Below are 27,598 nucleotides of genomic sequence, written 5' to 3'. Positions count from 1 at the left end.
TGTTGTTCATTTTTTTGCCTCACTATTATCCCACCGCAACACACATTTTGCCTAAAAAAAAAGTAAGTGTAGACACAAAGGTTTAGTGAAACAGAGGTTTGTTTTTCAAGCAGTAAGGAAGGTGCACACAAAGGAGGGATATCAGACAACAATTACACACTGCAGTCAATGATCAAATTCATGCATAAGGAGGAAATAACTGACAACAACAAGCTGGTTTATTAGTAGCCACACAAAACCTCCAAATACCTTATGCTTTGGAAGGTCATTTTAGTTGCTGCAGTGAATACATAAAATACAAGTAAAGTCAACAATTTGAACTTAGTATACAATTGTTGGTCTAATTTGCTGCACCAGATGATCAGTTTATCAGATTAAACTGACAATAAACAAAAAAAAACCTGTCATCAAATTTACACTCAAGAGTGTTTGGTATTACATTCCATCACACCTTCTCTTTTACAAAGCATAGATAAGGACACCAAATAACCCAAACTGTTCTAATGTTTAATTGCAACAGTTTTATACATGCTGTTGATAATACAAACAAGGACAGGAGTATATGTGAATAGAACTGCCCCTTCAAAATAAAACTAAAAGTTATATGCTAAATATAAGGTACATATTTACATATAAAGTTACATGTTGTAAAAGCCTCTCTTAGCTTATTGCCTATGTGAATGACTGGGATGGTTAGTATGTATATGTACCAGTCTAGCTGGTACAGCTAACCCCCAATGCATGTAGCTGCAATGCTAATGGAATAAAATGCTCCAGATAAACATGGCTGATATAGGAAAGGAGAAGGAAAAAAAATGTTGGTCATCATAGCTGTGTGGCACTTGGTGTGTGCTACAACAATGTAAAGGTCAGTTCACAAGCTCTTTAAGATGGCTCAAAGAGGGAAAGCTATACGTTGGATTTTTTTTGGTAGCCTTTGTATCCTTATATATGAGATCTGAGACATCATGACAAGACTCAATCAGCCCCTTATATACACTCAACAAAAATATAAACGCAACACTTTTGTTTTTGCTCCCATGTTTCATGAGATGGACTTGAAGATCTAAACTTCATTCCAGATACACAATATTACCATTCCTCTCAAACATTGTTCACAAATCTGTCTAAATGTGTGATAGTGAGCACTTCTGCTTTGCTGAGATAATCCATCCCACCTCACAGGTGTGCCACATCAAGATGCTGATCTGACATCATGATTAGTGCACAGGTGTACCTTAAACTGCCCACAATAAAAGGCCACCCTGAAATGTGCATTTTGTTTCTGCTTTATTGGCGGTCTGGGGACTCAGAACCAGTCAGTATCTGGTGTGACCACCATTTGCCTCATGCAGTGCAACACATCTTCTTCGCATAGAGTTTATCAGATTGTCTATTGTGGCCTGTGGAATGTTGGTCCACTCCTCTTCAATGGCTGTGCGAAGTTGCTGGATATTAGTGGGAACTGGTGCACGCTGTCGTATACGCCGGTCAAGCACATCCCAAACATGTTCAATGGGTGACATGTCCGGTGAGTATGCTGGCCATGCAAGAACTGGGACATTTTCAGCTTCCAAGAATTGTGTACAGATCCTTGCAACATGGGGCCGTGCATTATCTTGCTGAAACATGAGGTGATGTTCATGGATGTATGGCACAACAATGGGCCTCAGGATCTCATCACGGTATCTCTGTGCATTCAAAATGCCATCAATAAAATGCACCTGTGTTCTTCGTCCATAACAGATGCCTGCCCATACCATGACCCCACCACCACCATGGGCCACTCCACAACATTGACATCAGCAAAGCGCTCACCCACACGACGCCACACACGCTGTCTGCCATCTGCCCTGAACAATGTAAACCGAAATTCATCCGTGAAGAGAACACCTCTCCAACGTGCTAGACGCCATCGAATGTGAGCATTTGCCCACTCAAGTCTGTTACGGCGACGATCTGGAGTCAGGTTAAGACCCCAATGAGGACGACGAGCATGCAGTTGAGCTTCCCTGAGACGGTTTCTGACAGTTTGTGCAGAAATTGTTTGGTTATGCAAACCAATTGTTTCAGCAGCTGTCTGAGTGGCTGGTCTCAGACGATCTCGGAGGTGAACCTGCTGGATGTGGAGGTCCTGGGCTGGTGTGGTTACTCGTGGTCTGCGGTTGTGAGGCCGGTTGGATGTACTGCCATATTCTCTGAAACGCCTTTGGAGACGGCTTATGGTGGAGAAATGAACATTCAATGCACGAGCAACAGATCTGGTTGACATTCCTGCTGTCAGCATGCCAATTGCACGCTCCCTCAATGCTTGTGGCATCTGTGGCATTTTGCTGTGAGACAAAACTGCACATTTCAGGGTGGCCTTTTATTGTGGGCAGTTTAAGGTACACCTGTGCACTAATCATGATGTCAGATCAGCATCTTGATGTGGCACACCTGTGAGGTGGGATGGATTATCTCAGCAAAGCAGAAGTGCTCACTATCACACATTTAGACAGATTTGTGAACAATGTTTGAGAGGAATGGTAATATTGTGTATCTGGAATGAAGTTTAGATCTTCAAGTCCATCTCATGAAACATGGGAGCAAAAACAAAAGTGTTGCGTTTATATTTTTGTTGAGTGTAACTTGTACCATAAAAGGTTCATGGTATTGGAATGAAGTGCTTTTATAGGAAAGAGGAAATGAAAACAAAAGTGTTCTTTGAAGCCACTTTATTAAGTGATAAAAGAGACATATAGCTGAATCACCAGCACTTCTCTTTAAAATGATAATTCCAATGTTTATTACGCATCTGCCAATGCAAAACACTGTTACATGTAAATATATTCAGTGCCTTGTTGGATGTGTATTTAGGTTGCTTAAATAAGATTAAATCACCATTTCTGTTCATTTGAACATTTTTATTATTTGTTGTTTACAAAACCAGTTTTTTTAGGTCATATTTTTTAAATCCCCTCTCCTTCTGTCCTATCCCCCTCCTCCTTTCTCTCCTTCTCTCTGAAAGGGAGTTGTTCTTTGCCATTGTTGCTGTCATTTGTTTTTAGGATTAAATCACTTAAATCAGCTTAAAACAAGTAAAAAGCACTGCTGATGATCTTCAACTGGCTGTTACACGACAAACTGCAAATTCAAGCCAAGTTAATCCATTGACCTTATCAATATACACAATTAGCCCCTTTTGAAAATGTCATTCTGTTAAAAATACTGTTTCTCATTCTGTTTAATAGAGCAAGACATTTACAAACATATACGTTTTATTCAAGAAGCTTGCTCTTTTACACTTTGACAAGGTTCCCAGTTCCAAACACACTTAGGCACTGTCCCAGCATTATACTGCCACCAATGCTTCACAGTGTGAACTGTGTTCTTTGAGTTATACGCCTCTTCTTTCTCCAAATGAAGGCACCATCTCTGTGACAAAAAGAACTCTAGTTTTGTTTCATCTGATCAAATGACACACTTCCAGTATGTGTGATCTGTCTCCAGGTTGTTGCTAGCATACTTCAGTCTGGGCTGGAGGTGTCTTTTCTGCAGTTTTTCTTGGTCTGCAGGGTCTATAGTCACTCTAATGACTGTCTGCTTTGACACTTCAGTTCTAGACTTTAAAGGTTAAATCCTTCACTAGTATCTTGGTTGGTGGTTCTCTTCCTCTCTCTTCCTGCCTCAGCCAGTCTTGTTCTGTTCTTAATAAAACCACTCACACCAGTTCTTCAAACATGGAAGCACTTTGATAAACGTGTATATCCTTCTCCTGCTTTGTAGACAGTAACAATCCTTTTTCTCTACACTTTTGCTATGATGCTTTTACTATGATGCATTATAGCAAACCATTACTTGTCCTACAAGAGACCACTCCTCACTTTAAGTACAAATCAAATCCTCTCAGTTAAAGCAAAGACTACAAGTATCACTCATAACATATATCTGTGGATGCTCACATTCATCCAGGTCATAGTCATGTCCAAGAGTTTAAATCAAGGCAACTGGACTCAAGGATTGTCATGAAGATGTCTTCAAGAAACAATCCTTGAGTATCACTCATAACAGTAAACTGCACTATGGCTAACAGAGGGCAGGTCTGAGTTTTTGGTTTGTGTGAACACAATCTGTTCATTAAAGCCCTGAAGGCTTCATCAAGGGAACCACAATGTTGTTCAAATTTCTTTGCTCAATTAAACAGCAGTCAGGAAATATTTGAAAAGAATGACATTTTTATTAGGAGGTAATAGTTGTCTCTATCAGTGGATAAAATACATCATGACAAAATTTTCCATGAGCTCACACACTGTTTTATAAGCAACATTTGGCACTGATGTCAAAACATGCAGCATGACAACTTAAAAACTGGACTCTCACTAAAATGAAAGAAGTAAAGTAATAACTGCGGCATCTTAAAAGAGAGAAGAACAGTGGAGAAGAAAATCAGTTCATAAGTGTCAACGAGAGGAGGTGGAACGGTGATTTGAAGGAGTTAGCAGGACAGAGTTACACACAGCAGAGACGACCAAAACATGACACAAAGCATTAGCAGAGTGCTGTGCACAATCAGTGTGTTAAAGAATAACACTGTTCTGCTTTACTGTAAAATAACCACTTAGAGCTGTAAGTCACATATAGTCACAATAATTCTGGTTTATATCCCATTACTGTGTCAGCTGGAACCCTGAGGGTCATGCTAACAAGTTCAGGGAGTATTAACAAAGGGTTTCTAGGAATGTTGGTTTTCAAACATAAATTATCCACCTGGAACGTCCCACTAAAGGTCAACATCCTTTATAGACCACTGTGAGGATGGACATTTAAAATGGATTACCCCACATAGAGCCAGTGTAGGTGCATTTACTTTGAACAAAGTCATATTTCCAGGTTCTGTGCTAAGCTAAGCTAATTGACTGCTGACACCTATGAAGAATACAATGAGGCACTGTGAAAAACTGCACAAGAATAATTCTATTTATCTAAAAAAAGAGGAAAATTGCGGATTGTTAGACATAAATTCTTAACCTAAACTCAACATTTTGATGACTATACAGTGAATGGTCGTTACTCTGTACTTTGGTTTACTAGCAGGGTCTCAGTAGCTGACTACATTAGAACCAGATGAGAGACATAAAAGGCATATTAGCCCATGTAAACTAGTAATGTACAGCATAACAATCATTCAATGTACAGAGAAAATAGTGAGTGCTCCCAATTAATTATTCAGTATCTACTGATGATGAAGACCAGTATTGTTGTTGCCTGGTGACATTTGGTCAGAAGCATGCAGACAGGTCAGGAGTCTGAGGAGCTGAAGTGAAAAAAGGGGGTGGGGGGGGGGGGGGTATATAGTGTGCAAGAACAGGGGAGAAGAGGGGTGGGGCAATGGCTGGCACACTCACTGAGGACTGGACGGTTGGGGCCTGTACCTGCTCAGCCCCTCCCAGTAGGGCTCAACGCTGGGAATGAGGCTAAGTGGGCTCCTGTAGAAGTGAGGAGATCAGACAGTAAGAAGTGGGGGAGGATATGGAGGTAAAGAGGAAGCCTGGCTATCAAGAAGGCAGGAACACATACAGCAGTGACACGCTGGGGATTACAAGTACTAATGAAGATCTGAGAGAAAGCAGGAAGACAAGAACGGCTGGAACGGAGGGACGGGAAGGAACACTTTGAAATCAATTTATTGACTCTAAAGATCCCTCAAAATCCCAACTTCTCAGAGCATGATGATAAGATTCACCTTGTGTGGTATTTGGATCCCACGTTTGAGAAGAAAGAGACAGAAGTAAGGGAAACATTTCAGAGACTGGTATGTCACACAGCTGTAGCCCCGCTCTGTAGCACCTTCTTTAGCTGTAAAATGTTAGCTTATACATGCATGTTATTTTTGTATGTTGGCAAGTTTGTAGAACAATCAGACCAAGTAAAGTACATATTTAATCTGGGCAAAATGTAAAATTCTAAACATTGGTGCTTTAATCTGTAGAAGGTTACTTTCTATGATTTCCCTGTTATTCAATGCTGCACTGAAACAGACGGACACATAAGATCATCTTTTTCTACTTTTCAACAAGTCTAATGAAAAGACCAAAAACATCGTGTGTCTCTCAGTCGACCGTGCCAACGTGTCTTAGGCAGATTACCCCAGCACTGCGGATTGAAAAGTGGAACTACTTGTAGTAGTAAATCAGGTGGAGCAGCTACTACTTCAAGGTAGTTGGGTCTTATCATCAGATTTGTGGACAACATTACTAATAATAGATAAATAATAAAACGCAGTAAATGAGAAACTAAAATAATGAAATGAATAAATGTGTTTCTTCACTAAGTCCTAGTATAGATTGTCCTTTCTCAGTAACATAATGGTGGATTGGTTTTTGTGTGGATGTAGCTCCTGTGCACTCTGGTACTACCAATAACATTACACCTGTGCTTCTCCTGTCATGGCATGTCAAAGAGTCTGCTGGAAGCAAAGGTGAGATGTTCACACTGGATCAAAATCACACAAGGACAGAGGAATGAAAAGACATTTTCCGTTACCTGTCACAAAGAGGAGGCTCTTTCAGAAACATGGCAGGTGATTTGATGAAAACTATATTCAACCAAATCAAAACACTTCTCTCTATCTCATCATACTATAACTTCAATATAATTTTATAAATAATGTCATACACTGCAAGTTGCTTAAGAGTGTTCTTCATTTTATCCACATCCAACAAGCAGCACTGGAGCCCTGATAGCTATAACTGTGACCCCCCCCCACCGCTGGTCTAATAACAATCAGTGAATTCTGACACTTCATGGACAAACCAGTGGAACATGTTGTAATAATGACCACCAGTTCAAAACTTCTATTCATTGACGAAATTCATTTCAGTTCATTAAGAACTACAGAGTGCCCTCTATGTAATCTGCAGTCAATTTTAGTGCAATGAATACAAAGTGGCTGGCACACCTAGAAGTCGTAGGTCTTCACAACGGACAGTGGATTTGAGCCGAACCCTGATTTTGGCATCTTGTTAATCTTATTTATATGCGCATTATGAATTTGTTGTAGCAAAAAGACAATAAATATGAAGTGAAGAGCAAAGAACTGAGCAATGTGTCCTAGTTATAGTGTTGGTGTACTGATGGCTGTTTTGTCAGCCTTTGGAGACCCTCATGAATCATTCATGCTCACACAGACAGTGGTTGTAGCATTCAGCTTCTGCCTGGCCTTCAAACACACTTTTATGACTGGGCAGATTTCATGTGTGATGTTGCCTGTGTGTGTGTTTGTACAGTATGTGTCGAGGGTTTATTTGTTTCAGCAGTAAATCTGTGTAGGGTAGGGGTTACTTACGGAGTTTCCATGCTTTTTCTGCAGTGTGTTATGGAAAGAGGCGGGTCTGAAAGATGGCACCAAAAAAAAGCAGAAAACACTGTCAGTGCCAGTAGACAGTGTCAGCAAGGTCAACATAAGGAGGTGCTTTCAAATGTTCAAATGTACTTTCTGCCAAACCTCAATACTCTAAAAAATATTTACAATGAGGGGAAACATTTTTTTTGTATGCATGATAAATAGCTCCAACCCAACACATTTACTTAAAAGGTTTATAAAAACTAGATTCCCCAAAGACCACATTAGCTGCAGAGCCCGGAGCAGGATTTGAATCCGCGTGACAGAATGCAGTTTACAAAACACAGTAAAATATTATGGCTGACTGTCTGTGTGTGTCTGTAAGCTAATATTCTGAAGTCAAACAATAACATGGATTTCTCCTGTAAAAACTGAAAGGATGTGACTCAGATACAGCAACAAGAAGCTGCACATCAAGTACATGAGTCAGTGCACGTTAGATAACATGGATGTATGTGTTCAGAGCTGATTCAGTGAGAGAAAATCCCTCGTGAGGTTGTTCCTCTCACCTCTTTTCCTCTTGAGCTTCCTCCGACGCTGCTTGTTGACGAAGCAAGCGGCCATCGTGCTGAACAGGACAGCTGCCGCCAGGAAGCAGATGGTGGCCACGATGCCAGCCACCACAGGCCGCGCCAGCCCGCGCTCCTCCACCATCTCTGGAGGAGGGAAGAAGTCTGCGGGGCAAGAGTCAGGCGGAGATGTAACAACTTACAGCAAAGTGGGTGTGGGTGCGCACAGGTGGAGGAAATGTAAAGGAACAAGTGTAAAAGTTCAGTTTGTTCAGGCTTCTGAAATGGTAAGATTAACGCTAGTGTCAACAGTCATTCTCTGGCTCGGAAATACTGGCTGATATTTACTGTGAGATTACCAGGCAGATGTGAGTCCACTGGAAAAGAGCACAGCGTCCCCTGCAAGAACACTCTGCACTCCGATCAGACAACTATTTAATTATGAGTTAATAAAATGAATCAGGGTGTTCTGTCTTTTTTTGTATGCATAGAAACTTTTTTTTATTTCCCTGAAGTTTTCTCCTTTGAAGAATCTATTAAAGGAAAAACACCTATCATATCCAATAAGATTCAAATATGCACCGTTTACCAGTGTTGGATGTGTGCGTTGTAAAGTAATCTATTGACCGGCCACTTGATTAGTTAAACCTGGGTCATTAAGGAAAAATCTAATCAGCCAATCAGGTGGCGGTACCTAAATGTCTTTAGTGATGTAGACATAGAGGTGTGGCCATAAGAATATGACCTGCTGAAGACAAGACAAAGACATGTGACTGAATTGACTAATGGTCTGAAAAAGAGAAAATATACGGTCAGAGGTCAGAGGTCAGAGGAGAATGGTCAGACTGGCTGGAGCTGATAGAAAGAGCCAGGAACTCAGAGAAGCACTGTTCTAACAGAGGCCTGCAGAAGAACATCTCTGAACAAACAGCCTTGAAGCAGATGGCCTACAGATGGACATCTCTCCTGACAGCAACACTGAGGCTACAATTCACACAGACTCACCAACATTGGACAGTAGAAGATTAGAAAATCACTGTCTGATGAGATTTCAACTGCCACATTCAGATGGGTGGTTCAGAATTTGGTGTAAACAACATACAGCATGGATCCATCCTGCCTTGTATCAGCAGTTCAGGCTGCTGTTCAGGTTCCCCTGGGGGAGATTTTCTTGGCACACTTTGGACCCCTTAGTACCAACTGAGTCTGGTTCAAAGACCACAGTCGACCTGAGTATTGTTGCTGCCCATGTCCATCCCTTTATGAGCACAGTGAACCATCTTCTGATGGATACTTCCAGCAGGAAAACACACCATGACACAAACATCACATCGTCTCAGACATGACAATGACCTCACTGCACTCAAATGTCCTCCACAGTCAGCAGATCTCAGTCTAATAGAACCTTTCAGATGTGGATGTGCAGCTGAAAAATCTGCAGCAACTGTGTGATGCTGTCGTGTCAATATGGAGGGAAAAAAATCTCTGAGGAATGTTTGCAGCATCAAGAATTAATCAAAAGATGACATTAAATTGGAGCAGTGAGAATTTCAAGCAGGACAAAAGGAAGAGAGGGCCATGATCGACTGATGCTGATAGAAAATGACCATGTAATAAAAGCTATGTAAAGCTTTTTAAAGGAAGCATTAAAGAGGTACAGTTGTGAGTGTGATGTCAGAGTGGATGTGACTTTAATATTCATATCATCACTATAATGAACAGTACCATTTATGTACTGTGGTGCCTTCCTGCCCTGTTTTGCGATGCTCTGTTTAAATGGCTGACTGCACTCTTCAGGCAGTGATGCATCCAAGCCAGAATTAACGTGGAGCATTAACAAGATCATTACAGTAATAGAAACCTTGCCAGTATACAATGTTTTTGCTGTGCAGCTACCGACTATCACAACTGTCCTCGGTTATTAATGTGGGAGTTTGTTTTAGTGGCCCATAGGCTAATAAATCTCTCAGTGAGCACCAGAGGGTACAATGTGTCAGCTTCCATTATCAACTTGTTAGAGTGCTTTATGTGCTGCAGTGAAGAATGATACAGCAAAATGCAAAGTACCGTACGTTCAGGAATACTCAAACGTGACTGAGCCGCTGATCACCTTTGAGGCCTCTGAAAGGACAGGGGGAGTGTATCTACATCACTGTGAGGGATATGCACGGAGACGGCAGTCAAATGGATCCCATATCAACTGAGAAATGTAAAGAGCCTTTGATCAGCTCCCAGCTCTTCAGCTTGACCAGTGGGGGGCAGCAGAGTGCTTTCAGGGATCCTGGGAAAATCTTCTCTATAAATGCTACAAACAGCTGCTCCAACCAAACGACGTGTACTCAGTGACCTCTGCAGGGAGCCACATCACATTTTGAGGGGTTTAATTTCACATTCAAAATTGAAGTTGAATATTGAAGCAAAAAAAAAGCCTGCTTTAATGAACCTTTTTTTTTTAGCACAAAGCAGCCCAGTATGATCAGCAGGGGAGATGGCCAGAACGATGATGTCATAGTTTTCAGGAGTCTGCATGTAAAGCAAGCTTAAATTTAATAGTGCTGAGCAGGCAAAATGTAAAGTCAGGAGTTGCTGCGTGTGCAATACATCCACTACTCCTCTTCAGCTCGGAAACGTAAAGATAGCCTGAGATCAGAGATGCAGGGAGCAGCCAGAGGTGAATCTCCAGCATTGACGAGGAAATGTCCTCTGGATGCAAAGCAGAGAGGAGCTCTATGTATCTCATAACGTAGGGATCATACAAGATTTACTTACCTGTGCTGGAAACTCCTACTACATTACTGGGCTCGCTGATCATGTCATCCATGACGGCCATGACGCGGAACTCGTACCATGCCTCCTAGGTAGAAAGCAGAGAGAAGAACATTTAGAAATGTGAACAACTGGGCTCTGTGTCTCCAACAATCAGTCAGCTTAGCAAAATGTGGTTTTAGAGGAACTAAAACAATCTTAAAAGCACAAAATTACATGAATAGTGGATAATCTGGTTTTCTCAAATAACATTTTTTTAGGATATTTAATTAATTTTCTCAGTTTCCTCGTAAAATAAACACACACTCCCTAAAGAGCAAACACTGAGGGACCACAATAATACTGTTAATAAAACAGTTTTTGTCTTTTCTCTTTTTTTGTTCACTTCAATCCATCTCACAGTATCAGGCAGCCAGCTAGAGGAGGACTAAAGGCAATAATCTTGATGCTCCACTCTGACTGCTTTAAAGCTAAGAGTTACCTCAGTGTGCCACTCAGAAGCTACCATGACATGTAAAAACCACCACATGTGTTTGCTGGTCTTCATTTTTCTGCTTCCCTTTCCAGCCAGTTCAGCATTTGTAAAGACTGATGAGGGGTGATACAGTCAGAAGAGGGTTAGGGTAAGTTCTTCCACCTCAAACTGGAAAGATCATTTCTTTGAGACGGAACCGGAAGTCAACAAATGTACAAACTCATCCTCCACATGCTCATTTGTTGCTTTAAAGTAGCAATAATGACCTGATGAGTGGAAGTTTGGATCTGTTAGTCTGAACACTGAACACTTGCACATGCATGTACTTGTACCAAGTGGTTAGACACAAGAAGAGTTACACATTTCTTTGACACATATTGTATCACACCACCTTGAAAAAACACTGACTTGTTTTGCATATCTCGCAGTTCAGCTAAGTTACAGCATGGATATGTTTAGTCAGTGTCTTGCTAACACACACAGACACACAAATACACTTCTGCATGGCTGCTAGCTTGTTGTCAGCTCAGTCTGAACAGATTGAAAATTTAAAGGCAGTCACAGCAAACGCCCACTATCACACAAATACACAAAACCAAGCAAATGACCCTAAACCGTGCAGTGAAAGAATTCACAACAAAAAAGTTATAGAAGCTAGGTGTGCAGTGAGAGAGAGAAGAGTGTGTGGGTGTTTGCTGTGTGGTGGGAGGGGGGGGGGGATGAAAGCATCTGTGTAGAGCTGAAAGTGGTAGTTAGATTAAAGAGAGATGCTGGAACGTGTCACGGCAGGAGAATTAGCTGACGGGAGCAAGAGTTGAAATGCTGAAAAAGAAGCATTGTGTCAGAGCTCATGAATCAGTAAAGACATATTGACTCTGTTTTTACTGTAGTGCAAACGGCTGTAGGAAATGTACAGCACTGCACAGTGTATTCATAATTTATATAGATACAGTGTATATCGTTGTAGTTCAATTTACATATGGTCTCTGGTCTGTGGTACATGACACATGCGGAGATAAAAGCATGTGTCCTGAGCGTCATAATAGGGAGTAAAACCTGCACAGATAGTTCAGAAAGTGTGAAATCTGTCTACTTGTGCACACCTGCATTGTTACTATGACAACCAAGCACAAAGACTGTGGTATGCTAACTTGAATATAGAGCAATCACATACACATATGTGACTTCTGAAGCATGTGTCTACAAGGCTCGGGATTCAAACATGCTGATCGACTCTGCAGCTCAGGGTGGAGCAATTAATAGTTTGTGTCTGCCTCGCTGTCATTTTTAATGACTATTTTATGTTGTTCTTACACCCTCACAAACACACAGTGTGTGAAACTGCTAAATCAATACAGATGGGAACAGGCAAACAGGAGGACACTAAATTTAGTCACATTGCAAGTTATTTCTGAGGGCTCAGTCAGATAATGTGTCCATGAGATGAAATGATGGAATATTTGGTCTGATGATGGAGAATTTTGAAACTTTTTCTCACCAGGTAGAGTAGATTTGATATATTGACAGGTATTTTTTAACCTTATGCTTAGTGTCTCCTCATACATCAGCAAATGCAGAACAGCCCTGAGGTGACGAGTGCAAAGGTTCACAAGTTTCAAGTGCAAAGATTCACAACAGTCATAATGGCCTGCCCTGCTGTAACCCCATAGAAGTGGTTGAACAAGAACATTTTAATCTGAATTATAAAGTAGATAATAACTGCTGTCGTAGAGACTGAAGGGTGCATTCAGTCATCGCCCTCTTCAGTCCAGAACCTGCAGATTCTAGAGTCAAACTTTTACCTGTATGAGATCTCGGGCGAGCAACTCCGTCTCCCCCGCTGGAATGGCGTCGTCCAAGACCTCCCATCGCTCCCCCAGACGAAACTCCATGACATAATGCTGGATAGGTGCTGTGTGATTGGCAGGCGGGATCCAGGTGAGCAGGACTCCCTGCTGCGTGCGATTGGCTGTGAGGCACCGTGGTGGGGTAAGCAGCACCAATGGTTCAGGGGTACTTATAGGAAATACTGGAAGAGCACATCATGGTTGACTCAGTTATATATTCAGTGAGTGTGATTCAAGTAACTCAGCCCTACTTTAAACTTCAACGCTGACATCCACTACAGACCAGATGTGATTAAGCTTTTATAACACATTTATCACCAGCATATGTGTAAAACTCACACTTACCATCATGCCAGAAAATGTTTATATTGATGTTTATTTTCTTCTCTTTTATTGTGTATATGGAGGCTTTAGCGAGCTCTTTTGAGTTTCTTTTTCTTTTGAGTTTTCTTTTGAGTTATAGTTTTGTAAATTGTCTTTGCAAATGTTAATATGTGCAAATCAATGTATTTTCTTTATCATACTCTTCAAAAATTAGGCCAAAAAGAAATATATGTGGACAATACTAAGTACCCTGATAATTCAATTGCTTGTATATCCACCTTTAGTAGCGGTAATAAGGAATTTCAGCCCATAAAAAGTTAGAATAAAACGATCATAGTATGGGTCACCGTGGCAATATAATACTCTGCCTTAAAAGGAGTGGGTGATCTCTTAAGTTTAAAACAATTTCTTTTTTTTCTTTTTTTTTGTTGAATGGCAAAAACTCAACTTCGTGGAGTCAGGACAAAAGGTTAGTTTTATAATACAAAAATGTAAACCATGATGCTGGAGGTTGGTAATGATTCTAGCCCTCTGTATTTTACAGTCAGGGACGGCAGCTTTACATGGTGTCTCTGGCACGAAGCAGGGATGAACTGATCAGATATTCAGACTGGACTGGATATTAGAATCTAAAAGAAAAAAACGTTCTGATCTATACTATCACATACATTTTCAAGCAACACACCATAAAGCAAAATGCACGTGGCTGCATCACGTGTCATGTAGCACTATAAGCTTATATACACAGTTTGAGAATAATTTACGATGGCCAAAGTGCATCAAACAAATGAAGAACTGACAGCAAAAACTGGAATCCAAGCCGGTCTGTGTTCAACAATTAGAGCAGGGTTTTGCTAAGCTCAGCTAAAATACCTCAGCTGATCTTACTGTAACTTTTAAGATTACTGTTTGGCTTCAAGTCGAACATTTTAACAAATAAAACAGCAATGGAGACGTAGGCGGTATTCAACATGTCTGCTCCTTTTTTCGAAGAGGATAATGATACAATAATTGCACATGAATGCTGTGAAGCTTGCTGGTTGTTGGAGGAGAGACAGACACAGGCCTGGGCTGAAAGCTCTGCATTCTTTGTTCCTCCTCCCTGACTGACACAGAAGGTGATGTGGCATGGATAGTTATCTCAATTTTCAGCGTGTCACTTATCTTTAAGTAACAATCTGTGACAGCTTCATTTGCACGTAATAAATGCTCTTCTGCAGTAAGGAATGAAATCATGCATAATGATTCAGCTGAAGGCCACTTACAGCTTTTAAATTGTTCTATGGTAAAGATGGTGCTATGATCTCTTGAGCAGCTGGATGCTGATTTTATTGCTTAACAACAACGGTTGGTTATAAAAAAAAATGCACAATTCTCCAGAGCAATTGGTGTTTTGTAGGTGCAGAAACACCAGCAACCACCTTTCATCGCTCTTGAAAGTAAATCATCATTATTATGAAGTCATTTATATAAAAACAAAAAAAAACAAAGCCTTGCATATCTATTTGAATCTTTATAAAGTTTGACTAAACACCTGTAGACATGAAAAATCTGCATGATCCAGTAACAGCTGAGGTGCAGCTGAATCCTTTAGTCTGTGAGAAATCACGGCACTTGCACACAGGGTGTTGTTTGGCTTTTCCAGAGCTGAAGTGTGAAACTTGTCAGACTTCATTTACAGCACAGATCTTTCTAAATTTACTGCAGGGCTAATTTTACGTTTAGAACATGAACTTCAAACAGTAATGAGAGCCAACAGATCCTCCTTCCCACACACACACACACACACACACACACACACACACACACACACACACTTAATGACTGGTTCCCATTGTCCCGACTGAGGAGTAGTGGGTGTAACTCACCTAGTGTGTTCACAGTGACAACCTCGCTGAAGGGGCCTGTGCCAAGCTTGTTTTGGGCCAGGACGCTAAACTGGTATGTTGTCTCTGGCTCCAAGTTGGGCACCACCATCCAGTCGTGGCCTCCAGGCACGGGTACGGAAAGCCAGTCATGCGGACCTAAACGCTCCCTCTTCAGCCTTCAGGATGAAGGGTGAGCGGATAGACAGGAGAGGTTTTAAAAAAAGGAGGTGAAGAGGAAGGTGATGGGGGTGCCTTCATGTTAAAAACAAGTGTCCATTTAACCCTTTAAACATTAAAAAAACAGTTTCACATTTCAATATTTTTGATCACAACACGACTGATGACAATAAGCCCATGCTGCGCTCAGCTTTGCAGTTTGCTGGTTGCCCATGCCATACATTCACTGTTAACAGCTCTCCATCACCAAATGAAGCCACTGAAACGCATGCAACAACCATACCTATATCTACAGAAAAGTACCATATGAAAGTGTCTCCGGCAGCTGCACATCACTCCCAGCAGCAGCAGGAGCAAAACGCTGAAGTTTAAGTGCACTTTTAAATGACAGCAGGACTGCACAGGAGGTCACCTGAGATGCCGGCTGTCAGAGAGCATCGTTAATTAACGCTGCTTGTTTTTATATGTGAGCTGCTCTCTGGTTTTCATAATGTTTTTTTATAAAGCATGATGGGTTCCAGTGAGCAGAGTTTGGCTCATAGTTGATGTTAATCCTGTGTTTTATTACCAAGCATTCTCAATGTACAACTGTCAAATTAATTAGCAATACTCACATTGAGATGATGTTTCCTATAAAGCTGCTCTCTGTCTGTGGTGACAACAACACTATCCTATTTAATCCCTTATCAAAGATAGAAGCTGTACAAACTACTAAACTACGCCGGGCTCAAACCTGTGTAATCACTGGAAAATTGCTCAAAGAGGATTATTCAAAAATGTCTCCATTTCATTGTTTTGATGTGTGCCTGTATGTCACTTGAAGGTTAAACTTACTTAGTTTTAATATACTGGTCACTCCATTCATTTAACCAAAATGTAGATGATTCCCCTTGTAGACCTGGGCTAACTGTACTTCCTAATTCCTATAGAACTTGGAGTAACGACACCATATTGGGCTTATATTGCAAAAAAATGTTTTCTATATTAGAATCATATTTTTATACAAGCTGCACTTATATATATTCTTATATTCAGGGAACCTTATGGCCTCACTTTGCAAGGTGTGGATGAGCCTCAGCAGCTGTTGTGGATGTGGATGAGCTTACACTATATAGATTTATCAATAAAAATACTAGGGATCTAAGCATAGAAAATTATCATGAGTGAATATGAATATTATCACTCCAGCTGCCATGTTTCATACCAATACACAGGAGGGAAGACTATAGTTACATCTCATTATGTAACAGACATTCATTCTCTCCCACTCCTACTAATCAGCTGACTACGGGAGCTTCAGTCAAGTCACTTGAGATTCTACCACGGTCTTAATCAACTAATAATGTCCTTGCTGTACAACTTTTAAATGTTCTTCTTTGCAAAGCTGGTCCTTACATCCAGAGTTCTTTCACCACCAACCCCCTGGAGAGATTTTCTATTCTATGCGCAGCTTCACAATAATACTGCGATGGAGTCACACATTCAGCCCATCCATCCCGAATCATCATGGTAGTGATAGTCACAGGGCAGGCAAAGACAGAGGGAGGTCTTTGTCTTTCTCTAGCAACTTCCTCCACTTCCTCCATAGTGATCCCATGATACTAGTGACTAAAAGTTTTGATACTATTCATTTTTCTTTCTAGTAAATTTGTTGATTTTTTGATTCACAATATTATTCCCCACCTCCATCCTGCAACAGAAACCTTGTATTTTTTGGACCTAATAATATAAAACACTCTTTGACATGTAATATTCGCTGCATCCCAACCCAACATTAGCATACAATAACATCCGGATACAATCATTTTATATGTCTAAATGTCATTCCACCCCAGGCCTTTTCCCCAGTCAAACAGAGGCAAAGCAGCAGCAGCGGCAGCAGCAGCAGGACAGAGAACTGTGGGTCATGTTCAGTTTAGTTGCAGCACTTATTATTCATTTGTTCTTTTTCTGTTCTTTTTTTTATTGCCTTCCTTTCCCAAGATTAGAGATGAAAACTCACTGACACTGGAACTCCGTGCATTTCCATCTTTTTCACAACTGTTCTGAACACAACCCTGGAAAAGACATGTTCAGAAATAACAAGAGGACGTAGTGTAAGAAGAAAAAAAGCAGGAAGCAAAGCATGCTGGGATGACTCACACATGGCCGTACCAGACTGAGAATGTCTGCTGGAAGCCTCCGTCGTAGGCCGCCTCCCAGGACACGTTGACCCAGGTGGAGGACGCCGCCACGTGGACGTGGGTGGGGGCGTGGGGGCTTGTGCCTGCAGAGAAGAGAGAGCAGTAGTTAAAAGGGCGCATTAGTCACAGAGAGACCCTGCTGTGGTACAGCACATTTATTTGACTTGTCAAACTAATTTACTGTGAGCCGGACCCAGTGATGTTACAGCAGCTGCAACTGGATATACCATCTCACAGCAGAAAAAAAATATAGAATTGACAGAGATTTTTATGGAAAGGAATTCCCTGTTTATTTGTTCTGATATTGTATTTGAGCTACAGTCATTGTAGTGCTCTGATCTGACAAGCTTATGTCCAAAAAAGGAGGCACAGTTGTCAATAAACGCAAAGCATAACAACACAGTACAAGGACAGCGCCTGCATTTAGAAATTGAGCATGTCACGACTAATTCTGAAGCACAACCATTTTACTCAAGTAGTGTGTGGTTTAGTTCTGCTCTCTGTTGCTTCTTTGGGGAATGTTGGCTCATCAAGGCCAAAATATTTTTCCACAATAAAGGTCTCAGGACAATGAACACGAAATAACACTCCTCGTAAACTTCAACTGCACAATGCTACACAATTTACTGTACATGTACTATGTACTATACTACGTGTACTAAATGATGATATAATACTTGATTGAGCCACTGCTATGAAATTTCATGCATATACACTGCTTGTATATCTGAATAACATTAAAGTTGATCTAAGTCTAAGTCTAACCACATAAATCCCGCCCAATTTTAAATAAACTGTTACGATTGGTCGACTTTCACTGAGTGTAAAAGTATTGAATTGTTATTGTTTCTTTTTCCTATTTAATTTTGATCTTATTTACATGTGTATTTAAAATCAAACATTCATATAACATGCGTTTCTTTGGGTTTTTTATTTTGTTGCTCTAGTCAAATGTGTGTGTGTGCATGATGAGTACCTATGACTTGGACATGCGTGCTGGCAGTGATGCTCGTGGCAACGTTGGTGGCGACACACTCCCACTCCCCGTGGTCCTCCTTTGTGAGTGACTTCAACTGTAAGCTGCCTCGGGGCAGAACATTGTGCTTGCTTTTACTGGGCTTCCCTACCTGCAGAATGACACATGCAGTAGTTTACCAACTACTGAAAATACCAACCTGAGTTTTCACAATATACAGAATGATGCATTCCACAAATGGGAGACAGAAACAATAGCTAATCATACAGTGAGTGGGATTAGACGTGCTGCATAATTAACGGAGATTAATGGAGAGAGTCTACTATGTTTTCCTGATTGCATATTTTATAGACATAAAAATGTGATTAAAATGCTTAAATGACAGAGTTTGTCCAATTAAATCCTACGCACCCACTACAGAAAACAATGGAAACACTAAATATGACTTAATGTAATAATAATAAGCCTAAAGGCGAAGCAGGGTGTCTCACCTTCCTCCATGTGATGTTGGGAAAGGGGTCTCCCTCTGCCTCACAGGGGATGACCAGTTCTCTCCCAGCCTCCTGCCTGTACTCCCCTCCAGGAACCACTGAGAATTTGGGAGGGTCCTGGTAGGCAGTTGGGAAAGGTAAATAAAAACTGCACTCCTGGATACCTGTATCAGAGTGAGTTAAACGTGCATACCTTTAGCACCAAGGGAGCGGGAGGGGACCATCCCATGGAACCCAGGGCATTGTAAGGCATGCAGGTATAGGTGCCGAGAGAGTCCTCCGTCACCTCTGCCACACGGATGCTCCCATCTTCCATTTGGCTCCAGCCAGGGTACTGTGGATGGAAGGAAGAGTGATGAAGCTTCAACTGAAAAAACATTGCATCTGCTTCCACACTGAGGGGAAACAAAGCGAGCGGAACCAAAGCTGCAGCGCCGCACCTTCTCTATCCGTAGAGGAAGGCCATCTTTCTTCCACTTAACCAGAGTTAGAGGGGGGTCGGCATCTACAGGACAGCGGATGAAACCGGGCAGACCAATGGCCACGTAGATGACAGATGGCATGTTTACCACGCGGGCAGGATCTGGTGTAGGAAACACAAGCAGAGGAAGCTGAGTAATAGAACTTTTTTTTTTCCGTAGCGCAGGGTGATTATGAAAGCTGTGAGGGGAAGCTTGGGAAATCACACAGTTTATGGGAAGTGGGCTCATCATGACATGATACATGGATTTATTTATATGGAGCACAGCTGGTCACAGAACAGCATTTGTTTGTGTTTGCACAAATATGCAGTTCAACACTAAACTCAGCTCCACAGCAGGTTTTACTACTGATCTGAAATTAAACGTGTGCTTAGGCAGAGCAAGGATTAAAATTCACCACAAAAGATGGCTGTCTTAAATTGGTTCTTACATGGTGTCTGCAGGGCTATCTCGAATGAAAGTGTGACATAAAGCTTAACCACAAAAAATGACATACAAGTCACTAGATTGTGTCTTTTAATGGCTATTTATAAATAAAAATCTCACTTAAGATGCTAAAGCTGGTGTTTGAATGGTTATAAATAACTCTGTCTCCACAGTTGTTTGTGAAGACAGTTTGTTTTATAGTGTGGATTCATCCATCTTTACAACATTACAGGAAACTGGATAGATTCACCCATTTAACCTAACACACATTTGGAATGTAGAAAGAAGATAGAGAACCCATGCAAACACAGAGAGTGTGTGTACAAAATTCTATGCAAATCCACCTGATAGATGTTGTGATATAAGGGATGCTCGCTTTAAAGTCTGAGGATACTAAAATCACTACAGTCTAAGACCCCGTTTACACATAGCCGGGTATTTTTAAAAACAAATATTTCCTTCCCTCCGTTTTCCAAAATGTCACCGTGCACACATCATCGTTTTCAAAAAAGTTTCCTTACAGTAACCCGCATAAATACGCTCCTAAGAGCGATCACGACTATGCCAGGCCTGTGGGTGGCAGTGTAGGCAGAAGGAGAAAGCCGTGCAAGCCAATCAGAAGCCTCATCGACGCAGTCTGGCTCTTTGTGTCCGAAGTTGTTCCAAAATTGCTGAACCTTGAGACCTAACATTCTCCTCTACACAGTAAGAGCAGCTGGATTTGCAAATGCAAACATGTAAAAAGTGCTTACACCAACAGAATTGCAAACGCTACCCGGAATGCTTCCGTTACTAGACTACAGCCTGCGGCAGCCGTACTGCACAAAAAGAGGTTGCACGAACTGACGCGCAGACTGCCGCAAACGAAAGATTTGTTTTCAGAGGCGAAAACTATGTTTATGTGTAAATGAAAGGCACAAACGAAGGGAAAAGTCTCAGTATTTTTTTAAAATACCCATGTATGTGTAAACGGGGTCTAATTCGCATTATAGTGCCATGTATTTCTAAACATTTGATTCAAGTCTATCCATCACTGCCCCTTTTATTTGATAGGATTTAACAAGGTGAGCTGCAGCAGGTGCTGCTGATCATCAGTCATCAGCAGGTGTACAGACCTCTGCTGCTCTGGAACGTTCAGGTGTGTGTTAACTAGGCTCATGCAAAATCGTATCGTGTGCAATTAATCGTCAGAAAAACTGTCATCGATTAATATTTGCCACTTATCGATTACGGCGATTAGTGCCTCGTCATGATGACACATTTTTGTGTGCGGCGTACTCTCACCATCACCCGCGCACATGTGAGTCCACAATAACAATAATGGAGGAAGGCAGTGGTATTCAGTTAAATAATGCGGAGCAGCACGTTCCTAACATAAGTTCAACGCCTGTCACCATAAGCCCGAGCACGAAGAAAGCCGGAGAAAGCCGAAGAAAGTGCGACGAGGCCACAATGCCGGCTACAGCTGTAGTCCCGCCCCATGCATTAGGTGAAGCGTGGAGCGTTGGTTGTTGCCATAGTAACTGAATTTTTGCTCGTATCAAATGAATGAACTCCGATATTTATTTACTGACTCCACAGCAAGATAGGAAACATTACAACAGCGAAGTCTCCTCCAGCAGATATTGGAAAGAATTCCACTCAGCCGAGAATCCGCGATACGTTTAGTCATTGTGCTGCTTACGACCAAACTAAGCGCTGGAAGATTGTAACGCAGGTTGATTTGCACAGACACACATTTAAATGTGAAATTGTCCGGTTTGTTTATTTGTTGTGTGTGTGTGTGAGTGAAAACATGCACTAGTCTGTGACATTCAGTCACAGGTTCATTTGCGCAGACACATTTTTTAACTTGAAATAATCACTGATGTGACTTTTCTGAACTTATTTGTCTATTTGTCTGTTTAATTTTAATGTTGATATGCACTGCTTTGTGACCTTAAGATAAAAACATTTGAAGGACAAAGTTACTTTAAATGTTTGCTTCATTATTATTTTGAAGCAGTTTGTGCCTCAATATTATCAATACATATTTCCATGGCTGGTTTGGGCCTAATCACTACTCACCAGCTTAACCTGTTAGAATGAAGTAGTTAACTTGACTGATGATTTGTCGGTATCATGCTAGAACACTGTGCCAATTTAGAGTCAAAAACATGTCAGTGCAATTGTCATCAATTAATCGTCAAATTAATCGTTATCGGCTAAATGCCACAATTAATCGTGATTAATTTTTTTGCCAATATCGCCCAACCCTAGTGTTAACACAATGACAAGAGAGAAAGACATAAACAATGGTGTTAGAGAAGAAACTGTTGCTGCACATCAATCTGAAAGACGTATAAAACCATTTCAAACTGTTTGGAGTTCAGTGTTACAGTGAGAAAACAAGTGGAAACATTCAGACAGCTGTCAATCTTCGTCCCCAATCGTCCCAGCAAATTCAGCCCAAGATCAGAGAAATACAAAAAAACCCAAGAGCTACATGTCAGAGCCTGCAGACCTCACTGAGCATGCTCAGTGTTAATGTGACAGCACAGTTAGAAGAAGACTGAACAAGTACAGTTTGTTTGAAGGGTTACCAGGAGAAAGACTCTTCTGTCTAAAAAGCACATGGAAGCAGGACTGAGGTTCACTAAACTGCATCTGAACAAAGAACAACACTTGAGGAACAATGTCCTATGGACACATGAGACCAAAGTGGAGTGTTTGGTCTTAATGCTCACAACCATGTCTGCTGAAACACACAGCATTTCAAAAGAAACACCTCATACCCACTGTCATGCATGGCTTTTGCAGACACAGGACCTGGACACCTTGCAGTCACTGGGTCCATCATGAACTACTCTGCATAACAGAGATGTACCAAAATATCATGAAAACATACTATGTATGTGCCAATGATACCAAATTCAATGATGAGAAAATATGCTTACAGGCATTATTAAAAATCAGATTACATCACATCACACTGATCTGCCTTGCCTCAAGATCAGCTGTGGTTGTGTGAGTTTTATTACTACATCTTTTCCACATTAGCAGCTGTCCTTTCACATTTTCTCTCTGTATTTAAGTCTTAAATAATTGGGATTGGACATGGTCAAGCTACACCCTTTGGGCAAACGCAGGCAGGTCCGTCCAGAAATGAAAATGGGACTGAGAGAAAGGAACAGAAGCAAAACTACTATTCCTTAAATCTGAAATTCTGTAGAGGGATGAGGACAGTGTGGTGCCTAAATGAGGTCAGGGAGGAGCACACTGGGTGATAAGGAGAGGAGATAGTGTGAGTGAGAGGAGGAGGAGGAGAAGGAGGAGGAGGGATGAGCACTAAAAGCAGTGAGATGGAGGGAAGTGAGCGTGGGAAAGAGGACAGGTGAGAGAGAGCGAGAGAGAGAGAGAGAGATGTGAATAGGTGACGTAAGGTAGAGAGGAGAAGCAGGCGGGCACAGAAAGGAGAAGGAGAGCGTCATGGTGAGGTCGAATGGACCGTGCTGCTGCCAGAACAACTTTGTAGTATGACCGCTGTCCTCTAAAGTACAAACCGCAGGCCCACCAGCGCTCTGCCACAAAGAGCCCTGAGGAGAGCCGCCACCAGCACCACAGACGAGAATATCAGCCAAGATTCTAAATATAGCCCTCAGACAGCCCTATCGCTCACGACACGCTGGTTCCCACTGCAAGATGCTTTAGGGAAGTTATTCACTGGCAAGCACTTGAGGGAGAGTGTGGGAGAGAGATTTAAACAGACGGAGGAGAGTAAAGGGACTTGAAACAATCGGAGGGGAGCGAATGTTGAGGATTGATAGAGAGGGAACAAAAGGAAAAAGATGAGAATAAGAGGAGGACAGAGAGAGCCCTCTGCAGTCTGACAGAGAAAAGTCTTACAGCAATGATGTAATCCCCCTTCTCTCACGGCTCCCTCCCTTGCACGACTGGTGTTGCCTACCTCTGTTCACACGCGCACGCGTGCACACATCAGATTGTAACACACAGCCACCAGAGGAGAGCAAGGGAATTTAAAATGTCTGTTGCCTTGACTACTGCCGGTGGCCGGTTACCAGTTGTCGAGGCTTACATCTCAAAGAGCCGGTCTTGCCTCTGCTCCAGATACTAACCAGATGCTTCCCTAAAGTGACAAATATCACAAAGAGCTCGAGCTGCGACTGACGGATGGACTGAGAGTGTGAGGAGGAAAGAAATGAAGAGGCGGTAACCCATGATGGAGAAAGAGAGAGGGGGAGATAGATGAAGATGTGTTGGTGTGCACATGAATATATATACATAAATGAGTACAAATGAGCCATGAGGAGAGGGTGAGGGGATGGAAAGGCAGGAGAAAGAGGGAGGGAAGCAAAAAAAAAACTAGTTTTGAAGAAGGCTGGATGTTTGACTGAGCGGTGGAAGAAGGCTGGCCTGCAGACTGGTGGGCTGTTCAAAATCAATTCCACGGTGCAGAGGATGCACCATGTGGGCTCTTTCAGCCAAACAAGACCATGTCTGGATACACAGTTTGATGTGAGACCTGATGGACAGACACTGGGGTCCCGTCTTAATAACATACACAATAAGAATTAACCCACTGACAAGCTTGATTGCAGCAATGGTTGTGTCTCAATTCAGGAAATCCCTATCCTTCCAAGGGTCTACAAAGCCCTCATGCGTTATTGGTGTGACCTTCGTCTATGAAGCACAGACCTCCATTGACCATGTCCTTCGGAGGGGACAGCACCTCAATTAAGAAACAGCTCATATCTTTCTCCAGAAACAAGTCAGGTATTCACCAGATTTCATCGAGCTAATCTGGCCAAGAGGCTCATGTACACAAGTCTAAAGACAAATTTAGACAAACTGGGGTGGGCCATCACTGATTTATTGCTGGATTTAAACACAACACAGTTTATGATCTCTAGGGTTCTTGGTTTCCATGGTGAAATGTCTGTCCCTACCCTAAACAATACCTCTGACATCTTCTGTATATATACAATATATACAATGTATATATTGCAATCCAACCCCCCACCACCACCACATCCAGTGATTCAGTATCTCCGCACAATGCCCCACCAGCACCCACACCCTATCAAAAACAAAACAAAACAAAACAAAATATGAGAAGGGATCCGACAAGGTGTCTGCAGGCAGAAGGCATGAGGAAAACCTTCCTTACTTGCTTATTAGCAATGCTAATAATGCTAACAAAGCCACCAAAGACCAGCAGTTTGTGACAAAACACAGCTCCATCAACCGGGCCTGTATGATATATTTGTCCATAAAAACATGCCTTGTCACTTGGACACTTTTTGTGTTTTTGTGGTTGTAAGATGACAAAATGTGAAAAAGTTCAAGAGGTATGAATACTTTTTCGAGGCACTGTATATTGGAGCAGGAAAGCACATGTAACACAACGTCTAAAGACAGACTCACATTGCACTGTTAGGTAGGCAGAGGCAGTCGGTGGTCGGCCCAGGCTGTTGCTGGGGGCACAGGTGTATTTCCCAGCATCCTCCGGCTTGACTTGGGCAATGATGAGGGAGCCGTCGATCAGAATACTGACTCTGCGCTTCAGGTCACTGTGGAGATGAAAAGAGGAGAAACGTTCAGAGAGAGATCAGTCAGCATGCTGTTGTTTTATTTGACTTCAGGTCATCTGGAAGAATTCAGAGCAGAGGGAGAGCGGGCGTTTCACATTCAAGTCACGTTACAAAATAAGATTCTGTACAACACGCTGCAAAATCTGTAACTGAAGCTCTGAAACTCTGTGTCATCTGCTGAGCGATACATACACCATCACTCATGTATGAAGCAGAGTTACATTTTCTGGCCCTTTTCTTTTTCTTTTTTTTTGATAATTTGTGCGTAGGTTTGACTGTGATATAAATGACACCTTAAGTCATAATTCACAGTTGTAGAGGGACTACAGGCTTCAAAGGTAGCTGGAGCATATTCCCCTGCTTATTACCAGAGAGAGCGAGAGTACACTGGTGCGAGGTTGATGGATTTATTGATACCAATACCAAAGATTTCAGACTTGTAAAAAGTCTGTAAAGGATTGGGTTTGGAAGAGAGGAAGGGGATCACAGAGATCTGGATTTATGCCTGACTCTTCGTCACACACAGTGCCTGCAGATCCCTCATTTATCCGACAAAAATCCAGCTTTTTGTTCAAAACATGTGACATCTTTGGGTGAAAAGCCTACAGCACATTTAAATATCAATGTATATAGAATTACACTGTAAGTGAAGATGTGGATATTCAGTGGTGAAAATGATCTCCATGCATTTAATAAGGTACTTCCACTTATAATTTATGCAGTTTTATGTATCCATGCTATTTCAGGCAAACTTAACACCACCACAGTGATATGACAGCAAAAGCAGGTGAGCTGTAAATTGGGATTTAATATGAAAACGGAACACTTTAAGTTAAAGATATGTTTTTTTTCATAAGTGTGGTCAAAATGGAGGCAGTAATATATCGCCATACATGTCTAGATCTAGAAGAATATTGGACCTTACCACTGAGGGAAAGAAGGCACTGCATCCACTACAGAGGCACCGCAACATCAGCACCATATCAGCCCACAAAGGTAGATGTACAGTGGTATTAAACACACTGAACTAACCACTACAAGGAGGCTGATCTTTTCAGACACTGCTGGAGCTGGAGCACAGATGGAGCTACATAGGAGGCGATGAAAAGAGACTATATCACAACTACAAAATGATATCACTTACAAAAACCAGAAAATCTTTGGCCACAAGCTATATTTCTGCTTATATCCTGGAGAAGCCACTCAATGCCTCCAAGATGCACAATGAATGAGTCCTGCTCAGACCCATCGTGAGCAGCACCAACTCAGTCAGGGCTAGAAATACACCATACCTTATCCAAAACTCACAGGACCTGCTGAGATGGTGAGAATTCAGATTCAGATGGATTCTTATGACACCATAGGTTAGTGTGATGTCATTTCTCTGCACACTTGCATCCTCACCACAAAAACTACAGGGATGGTAAGAAGGTCTTACAAGACAAAATGAATCTCACCCAAGACCACCTATGCGACCTACTGAAGTACAATGGGAATTTTTACTTAACATTTACTTCTCCCATTAGAGTCTACAAACCCAATGCTAGTGTGCTAAAAGAAGTCAAAAAGTTTAAACGAGTTAAGCTCCAAAACGTTTCCATAGACCACTTTTACTTTGGTCTAAACACCCCCATGCCTACACATAAACAGAGATAACTTGAGTGCTGACATAAAAACAAAACATCATGTGTAATTTCAGGATGCTCCAGCAGATATTAGACAGCTGTTTTTACTAAGGATGTACTAATTAGATATTAATAACATAGATCATTCCTGCTATTGACTGAATAGCGATGGGGTAGCAGCACACCATGCTATGCGACACTTGATACACAAACTATGATAGCTACTTTCATCTCTATTTGTACAGTGCACTAGAACACATGAGTAAAGTGTGTGCACCATACAGGATCAGATCTTCAGACAGACAACACATGTTGCAGAATGAGTATCTCAACAGTTTTGAAATTGTGGAATATCAGACTAACAATCTGAGGTCACAATTACTGTCATCCTGCAGCATCTAATGGAAGTGCACCATTACCAAATCCCAGGAGTAGGCTACTGAGAGCAATCATACAGTGCATCAGCAACAGAAA

The 27,598-nt window shown here is 41.6% G+C and overlaps 1 protein-coding gene across 1 annotated transcript in view; it reads right to left on the bottom strand.

The window, feature by feature from the left end:
- igsf9bb (immunoglobulin superfamily, member 9Bb) overlaps positions 1-27,598 on the bottom strand; it is an 85,278-nt gene that overhangs the window by 8,058 nt on the left and 49,622 nt on the right. Inside the window, exons 7-17 of the mRNA XM_028421732.1 lie at positions 25,333-25,478; positions 19,441-19,583; positions 19,194-19,334; positions 19,001-19,117; positions 18,510-18,660; positions 17,505-17,616; positions 15,174-15,349; positions 12,937-13,163; positions 10,663-10,747; positions 7,894-8,058; positions 7,328-7,373 (exon numbers count right to left, since the gene is read on the bottom strand). Coding sequence (XP_028277533.1) covers positions 7,328-7,373; positions 7,894-8,058; positions 10,663-10,747; positions 12,937-13,163; positions 15,174-15,349; positions 17,505-17,616; positions 18,510-18,660; positions 19,001-19,117; positions 19,194-19,334; positions 19,441-19,583; positions 25,333-25,478 — 1,509 coding nt within the window. The remainder of the gene's footprint in view (positions 1-7,327; positions 7,374-7,893; positions 8,059-10,662; positions 10,748-12,936; positions 13,164-15,173; positions 15,350-17,504; positions 17,617-18,509; positions 18,661-19,000; positions 19,118-19,193; positions 19,335-19,440; positions 19,584-25,332; positions 25,479-27,598) is intronic.

Source organism: Parambassis ranga, chromosome 14, assembly GCF_900634625.1.
Source record: "Parambassis ranga chromosome 14, fParRan2.1, whole genome shotgun sequence".
In the NCBI taxonomy this organism is placed as follows: Eukaryota; Metazoa; Chordata; class Actinopteri; family Ambassidae; genus Parambassis; species Parambassis ranga.
Note: the sequence above shows the minus strand (reverse complement) of the source record. Positions and strands in the feature narration are given on the sequence as shown.